The sequence below is a fragment of the Haemorhous mexicanus genome, chromosome 6, assembly GCF_027477595.1.
Source record: "Haemorhous mexicanus isolate bHaeMex1 chromosome 6, bHaeMex1.pri, whole genome shotgun sequence".
In the NCBI taxonomy this organism is placed as follows: Eukaryota; Metazoa; Chordata; class Aves; order Passeriformes; family Fringillidae; genus Haemorhous; species Haemorhous mexicanus.
The window spans coordinates 55,101,272-55,109,335 of record NC_082346.1 but is presented as its reverse complement, the minus strand read 5'-3'; the positions used below and the strand labels follow the sequence as shown (position 1 = coordinate 55,109,335).

Sequence of the window (8,064 nt, the reverse complement as noted above, 5' to 3'; positions counted from 1 at the left end):
AGAGAAAGTGATAAATAAGATCTCTGTGTTCGCTTTAAAGGATAAAGGAGGAGTGTAGTTTTAGAAAGCTGACTTATTTAGGGAAAAAAAAAATCCTGACCTCATATAGCCTTTGACCAAGATCTGCTAGTAGTAGAGAGTAAAGATGAGGCTGTTTCTGTTATTATTGAAGTCCACAGTGACCATTTCTGTCTGTATGACCGGAAAATGTCCTGGGGGCCAGGCCGGGGTGGGGATATGCCCGGGTCTTGCCGTAACTTCGATTACAACTAAAGCTTGCCAAAAGCGGATAAAGGAAAGAGATAACGAGGTGAGAAAGCAAAGAATGGCTTTATTGTAAAGTCAGAAAAACTAAGCTGTAAAAAAAAGGAAAAAAAAGACAAAAAAGAAAAAAAAAAGCAATCGCGTACACAGTCTGCCCTTGCAGCCGAGAGAGGAGACCCGCTGCTCCTCTGCCTTAGTTTTTTACGGCACGACGTGCGTGGGGCTGGGAAAGGCTCAGCAGGGCAGGGCCCGGGCCGGTGCCGCGCTGAGAGCCGAGGGCAGCAGGGCGGAGCGGGGGCTCTGCTGTCCCGCTGCGGGGCAGGGCGAGGTCTGCGGTGCTCGGAAGCCTCGTACCAGGGAGGAGCTCTCATTCTCCCTCGTGGGGTGCCGTGAGGGAGCCGAGGCTGAAATGCCCATGCAGGCGGGAGGCACTGGCGGGCGCTGGCCGCGGCTCAGGCACACACACCTTTTCCGTGCCTGGGCGGGCGCTGCCCGTGCCGGGGGCAGCGGGGTGATGCCGGGGGCAGCGGGGTGATGCCGGAGGGAGCGGGGTGATGCCGGAGGGAGCGGGGTGATGCCCTGCCGCATCCTGTCATGCTGGCTCTGCCGCCGAGGCTCCCCTCCGCTCCGGGACTTCGCTCAGGGCTTTGTGCTTGCACCCAGTGCCCGGCCAGGGAAGCAAGACCACCTCAGAGTGGGCGCTTGCCCCGCAGCCCCAGTATCAACCGGAGGCACCTGAGCCGGGTGCAACCGGTGCCTTGAGTCCGGTGCCAGGGGGTCGGCTCTTGGGGGCGGCGGAAAGGTGAAGAAGGGCTGAAAGAGTTTCGACCCCGTCAGAGCAGGCGCAATGGCCGGGCGGGTCGGGAAGCCCGAAGCGGGCGCCTGAACCGGATCTTTTGACACCTCAGCAGAGCGGCCTCATTTTCAGGAGGGCTGCAGGGTCGGAGCATCTGATTTCTCTGCGAGGGACCACTCGGTGCTGCTTTTGTTGCGGATAGAGGCGGGAGCAGTTACGCGTGCTAGTCTAAACCGTGAATGTTGAAAGACTGGAACACTGCGGGTCCAGAGGAGCATTGTCAAGACAGGGGATATAACGCCCTTACAAATAGCTTCCCGCGGGTTTAGTTCAGCACTGCGGGCGCGACTCGGTGCCCAGCTGCGGAGAGCGGCGTCCGCGGCTTGCCGTGCCTTCGGGCCCTGCACCCCTCCCCAAAACTTAGGGGCTTAACAGCTCGGGCGCCTCGTCCCGCTGCTGTCAAGGACGTGGAGGCATTCAGAGGAGCCACGGGTGGTCCTTAAGGACCCACTGTCTCTGGGCAGCTTTGTACGGCTCCTGCGGAGGTTACGGGATGCTCTCCACGCCCTGTCTCACCTGTCGAGGTCCAAGGGAGCAAGGTTGGGCACCCCGCACCCTTTCCAGCGTAGCTGCCGGTCCCCAGGGGCGGGGCTGAGCCTCGCACGGCCGGGCTGGGCGCTGCCCTCCTGCCCGAGCCCCTCAACCGCGCTTCGCCGCAGGTGCGGTTCCCGCTGCCCCCGGCCAGACTCCGGTCCAGCACAGCCTGCCTGCCCGAGACGAGGCGCCCTTGGCGGGGCAGCTCTCCCGCCCAGGACGGCTTTCCCCAGCCTGTGTTTTCGGTCGGGACTCACTTGCCTGCACAGCGCCGGTCAGCCCTGCACCTTCGCCCTCCAGGGCTCAGGGCTCAATCCGGGGCCGGCTCGCCGGGGTCACTGAGGGACCGGTCCTCCTGACCGGTCTCCTCCCCCAGGGGCCCCGAAGGTTTGGATTTCCCCATGGGGACACCCAGTACTCTCCCTTTCCTCCGGGTCGCGGGCGGGTGCGCGCTCCTGCCGCTGCCGAGCCTGAGCTCGCCGCCCCCGAGCCCCCGGCAGCGCATCCTCTCCCGCCTGCCGCTCCGCCTGCCCCTCCTCGGCTGCGGGGGGGTGCTGCGAGGTAGGCGAAAGGGAAAGTGAACGTAGCGGTCTGAAGATAGAGAAAGGCAGTCAACCTTAGACGTGTAGTTACTCAACCTTTATTATTTAAAAAAATTCATAAAAAAAAGGAAGGTGAACGAACGTTTTACAAAACCCCCCCACATAAATAGGACATTCCGTCCAGCTCTGGCTATTGGCAGTTCTAGTATTTGACAACATCAGACGCGATTTCCTGGCATTAGAGAAACCCATTTCAAAATCGGTCATCACAAAGAAATACTAGAAATCCCAGTTAGCACTTGCTAGGCAGCACGGAGCACTTGTACACAACTTTTCAGACACACACCCGCGCACACACGCAGCCGGGAACAGATCCCGTAGGAAGAGAGCCTCCTTAAAAAATAGTAAAGGCTAAAAAAAAAAAAAAAAAAAAAAAAAGGAAAAAAGAGTTATTTACAAAACGCACATGGAAATACAGTATTGACAGAGCGTGGCTGGCAAATCAACATGATTTGAATAGAGAAAGGACTATGGCACGTCTTGCTCGAAAGCTCGCACAGCAGCCTCCTTCGAGTGTCCCCGCGGGAAGACAGCTCCTGCCATCCGCGACGCAGTGCCTTCTCCCTCCCCACCTCTCCTCCCGCCCTCCCTCGCCTCTCCACCCCTGCGCTTCTTGCCAGGTCCTTTTTACACTTGGATGACCACCGTGCTGGGGCTCTGGAGCCGAGTTTTGTACTGGTCTAGCCAGCTCCTCAGCTCCGAGATCTTGTAGCCCTCTGGTCCTCTGCCTCCCTGGTACATCACCTTCTCCTCCTGGATGATGTAGAGCCTCTCGAAGTAGGCACCGTAGGCGGCGCTGGAAGCATTGTCCATGGTGTCCACGGCCAGGGGGCAATCGGGCGCTCCTTCCCTCATCAGCTGAGCTGCCCGCAGCCTGTCCTGGAGGCACTGGTGCTTAGGGATGTTGTAGGCTGCATCCGAGCTGACCCAGCCGTCGGAGGGGTGTGCTTCTTCAATGTACACCAGCAGGAAGTCGGCAATGTCCACGAAGTGCGCGGCCAGGCGCTGGAAGGACCTCAGGCGGGCCATGAACGGGGGTCAGGTGCAGCTGCCGAAGTTGAGGATGAGGGGTCTCTTGCCGCGGGCGAAGTCCAGAATGCGGAGCCTCTTCTGCCCGTCCAGCTGGATCACCTCGGGGTTAGGGGCCAAGGAACCCACGTGCGCCGACTTGAAGAAGTCCATCTTCTGCCCGTGCCACACGGCTTTCAGCGACTCCAGCGTGAACATGCGGTTGGAGTCGGACACGCAGACCGGGGGGTCGTCGGGGGGCGGCTCCTCGCTGGCGCTGGCCGCCTCCTCCGCCGTGGGCATCGTCAGCATCTTCTTCCTAATGCACAGAAAATCCAGGAGCCAGAGCATCACGGCGGTGAGCAGGAAGCGGGGAAATAGGAGGATGCAGGCGGCCGCCTGGGTGAGCAGCTGCAAGGTGTGAACGCCGACGGAGTGGAGCATCGTAGCGGCTTGTGCTGCAGGGCGCTGGCTGCCGGGGGGCCCCCACGCACCCTGCGTGCCGGGGTCTGTGCAGCACAGCTGAGATCCCGCTTCTCTTTAAGCCCATTTTATAGTCAGGGATTTAAATGAAAAGTGACTCCACCTCCGTCCAGAACCCGCCCCTCTGGAACTTGAGCCTGGGGATTACCTACCCCTCCACTCTAATGACCTAAAAATACACAGACAAAAGGGGAGAGAGCCCCGGCGGGAGCCGCAAGGGACGTGCAACGGAGCAGGGTGCAGCCGCTATCAGGCGGGGCAGAGAGTCCGACACAGGGCACCGCCGGGGTCCCCGGCCTCAGATAGCGGCGGGCGCTCACGGACAGCCCCGCGAAGGACAATGCAACAGGCACAGCCCGCCCCCCGCCCGGCTCCCCACGGGCTGTGCGGGCACCGGCCGTGGCGGGAACGCGGGCCGCGGCCGTCCCGGCAGCGCCTGCAGGTGACGGGGACAGGCCGCCATCGCCGCGTCCCTTCCCGCGCCTCCCTCCGCTCCCCGCCCCGGCAGCCCGGTCGCCCCCTGAGCACAGCCTCCGCCCCACCGCACGCCCCGGCGCCGGGGGAGCACCCGGGTCTCGAACCCGCCGCCACATCCTCCGGCGGCGGCGGCGGCGGGACGGGCGGCGGGCGCTGCCCCGGCCCCCCTTTTCCCCCGGACCCGCGCTGGGCGGGCCGGGCCCCGGCGGCGGCGGCCTCGGCGCGGGGGGCACCAGGTGGGCGCGGGCCGGTGGGCGCTGCCCCGGGCGGAGGAGGGGCGCGGGCGGCCGCCAGAGGGAGCTGTTGGCCGAGAAGCCGCGGCGGCGGCGGGAGCGCGGGGCCCCTCAGCCCAGGCCGGTGCGTCCGCGCCCGGCCCCGGCCCCGCCACCTGCCCGGGCCCCGCCACCTGCCCCACACGGCACTCGGGAGTACGGAGCTGCATCGCGGCCACTGCCGGGCCGGTACTGCGGGAAGCGCTACAATGGGTGGGCAGAGGGGACGGCGGAGGCGGCAGGAGGAGAGCGCTGCGTTTGCGATGTCCCGCTGCTCTCTGGGGTCCTGCTGCATCCCGGAGAGCAGCGAGTCAGGGCAGACACTCCTTTACGGCGCCCCAGGAGGAGCCAGCCGTACTTTTCTGCACCTGTCGAGTGACATAGAAACACAAGCTTCTCACGGGACTAGGTCTGGCAAAATCCTTAAACTGAGGGTTGAAGTGTCACCTCACGGGCATGGCCAGGTAGACCTGGCCATGTGTTGTCTGTGCTGTCCTCAGAGTGGACATGCGAGTCATTGTGGGTTGGGTGAGTTGTGTATCAGTAGCAAAGTGCTCACTATGCAGGGCTGAAAACTGACTGTCCACCTTCAGTCTTCACCCATCAGAAGGAATTTATGGCCTGCAAATTCCTTCCTGCTGAACTAGATGGAGACCTGTCCCAGAAGCACAGAGCTTAAATGTAATTTGGTGTCTCTGCTCAGAACTTTGCCACTCCAGTGTTGCAGGGTTCCCAGCTTGCAGCATGCACTTCGTTTTCCCACCAGCTTCCTCAGAAAGGGACACTACTTGTCCAAAACGCTGAACACTGCCCTCTGCTATGCAAATGCGGCTCATGCAACCCTGAGCTACTGCTGCAGCTACCACTCACCCAGGTGCCTGTCACACTGACTTTGGGACATGCAACCCAATGTGCCTGTGGGTCCTGAGTGCCTTGTTTCTGCCTGTGGCCATTGCCAGGTCTCTGGCTGCAGATTCCCAAAGACCCTGAGGACCTGCAATTCCCTCAGCCGCAGTTTGTGCTTCAAAAGTGACTTTGCATGTCTGCACCTCCCATCTATCATCTGTGAAATGGAAAAATGAATGCTGAGCCTCCTCATGGGAGGCTAGGCAGCTTGCTTAATTTTTATGTAACTTATTACAAGAACCCTAAATAAAAGGCAAAATTAAAATCCCATTTTATTTTTTTCTTTATCTGGTTCTGAATAGGCTGGTTTAGACCAATCTGATCAGACGGCTGGTTTGTAGTGCCCTGGTGCGTCATCTTTAGTTGCAGTCAGCAGCAAGGTAATTCAGCATTTTAACATCTGAGGGGAAACTTATGCTCCAGCCCTCATAAAGCCACGTTCATCCACTAGCCTGATTAATAACTTCTTTGGCATTCCACGGTGCTCAGTCCAGGGAAAATTACTGAGTAGATATTTACTATATTGTCAAACTTATTTTGAACTATTCATGTGGGCCTCTCACCACCTCTCTGTGCAGTTATGCAATCTTGAAAACCACAAATTAAAGCCTCTAAAGAGACGCAATAACAAATTGTGGTAGCTCTGAAGAAACCCCCAGGAAAAAAAATCGATCTCTCTAAGTGACCTCTTCAAACTATGCTGACAGACAAAAGCCTGAGTAAACAAATGGGTTTGCAACCCTGAATATCAACAAACTTTGCTCTACTAGATCAGTGAGAGATATTCCGAGGTAAAAATGCTATCTGGTCTTATATATTCTATTTGCAGCTGGATAGGGACTTTGGAAATGACTATTTTTCCATTCCCTGTAAACAGCTTTGCTTTGTTTTTATAGCTTGAAGGAAACCTTTGAATTGGGGTTTCCTATTCAGCTGTGGATAGAGCAGAGAACTGAAGCATTTTGCTTCACTAGCCCAGTCCTACACTTTGCTGCCACAGGAAAATTCAAGCATGTCCCGAGGCCACTGTTTCCTGGTGGAACAAAGGGTGGCTCTGCATGGCCCTACAAGCCGTGCTCTGACGGGCTCAGCCGAGGTGCAGCGCTCATGTATTAACTCCATGGGAAAGGGTGGAATTCCTTCTGCAGCCCTTTGGTTCTCAGAAGGTTTGAAGTGACATCTTGCTCCTGTTCTCACGTCTGTGTTAGGCTGGATGGTTTTCAAAATCCTGTATTTTAACTCCGTTAAACCCCCCCTCAACTTCCCAAAGGCTGTACCTCCCAGTTGGAACTTGGATTATTTTTAGGTGTGTGAAGGTAGTCAGTCTTTCTAGGAATCCATATCACTGATATTAATAGTGTGGGAACTTATGTCTTCCTGCATACTGAGGATTTCATAGCATATATCCTAAAATATGGGTTTTACAGTGGCACATCTGGTTATGGGTGGTTTCTACTCTTCTGCATGTGGTCTGTGGTTCAGCAGTCACTAACTTAAAAATACATAAGTTTGTGTGTGTGTGTCCTCGCACAAGTGCACATACATGGTTCACATTATTTCCTTTTTTCTGAGAACTTTATAGCTGTAGTTTTTCTTCATTTGATAAATGTAATTTATAACTCTTTTAAAGCTCTTTTCATAAACAGGAGCTACAAAATAAATTCAGCAACTTATAAAAGCAAAACCTCAAAAAGCTGAAATTAAAACCATCAGGTCTGCTTTGATGTAGAGGATGTGTTGAAATGGTATATTTACATGTTTATTTTCTATTTTATAATTTCCTGCACGAAGGCACGCAATACTTTCTGACAGGAACTGAAATGTATTTTGGAAGAGTTCCACTTCTCATGTCATCTAAGCTCCATGTCATTAATGTGGTAGAACTCAATGTGAAGGAAATGAAAAAGACTTTCCTGAAATAAGAGCTGGACAATTTCTACTCATCTAAGTGGCTACCCGGTGACTGAAGAGAGGTGCAGTGATGCAGTGGTAAATTACTCACCTGTTTGGTATCTGTAAGAAGTGGGTAAATGTTATATTGAAATTGGTAGTGGATAATCTCCATTTGCAGTTGTTTGCTTGGAGCAACACCTCTGGAAAAGTTACCATATGCTGGAGACTGTGCATGGATCTGGCTGTCTCTGGAGCTGCTTCTCGCTTAATCTTTCACCACTTTTAGATGTTCTTATTTTCCTCCCTTCTTTTTTTAAATAAAATATATATGACTCAGAAAAAAACATACAAATTCAAGCACCTAGGCAATGCCTGAAGTAGGTTTGAGTATGGAAAGAAAAAAAGTGCTGTGCTGCATATTTGTCTGTAAAATCACTAGTAGAGCCATGGCCTTTGAATCTCCTACCCACCCTGTCACTCCTACCTTCAAATACATGACAAGCATATCATATATGACAAAGAGGTTCCCTGCACTGAACCTATCAAATTTTTTCCCCTCACTTTTTGCTGACTCTAGGTTGAACTGGGAAAAAGTTGTTTAATTTGGGAGAACTGATTCTACAGCCAAAGGTCTGTAAGTGCAATGTTCACCCTGAGTAAGTGGAAACCAACATTTTCTTGAGCCTGTGATCCATCTACCAATGCAAAACTGTACACTGTGACATGTGTACAGTTGCCCTGATGTGTTAGTGGGTTTCTGCACCTGCCT

The 8,064-nt window shown here is 55.1% G+C and overlaps 1 protein-coding gene across 1 annotated transcript; it reads right to left on the bottom strand.

Annotated features, from left to right (window-relative positions):
- Window positions 1-2,278: 2,278 nt before the first annotated feature.
- Window positions 2,279-4,014, bottom strand: DIO3 (iodothyronine deiodinase 3). The gene has a single exon (XM_059850343.1). It carries the CDS (start codon window positions 3,706-3,708, stop codon window positions 2,884-2,886), a length of 825 nt encoding a protein of 274 aa, XP_059706326.1. The 5' UTR covers window positions 3,709-4,014; the 3' UTR covers window positions 2,279-2,883.
- Window positions 4,015-8,064: the final 4,050 nt, after the last annotated feature.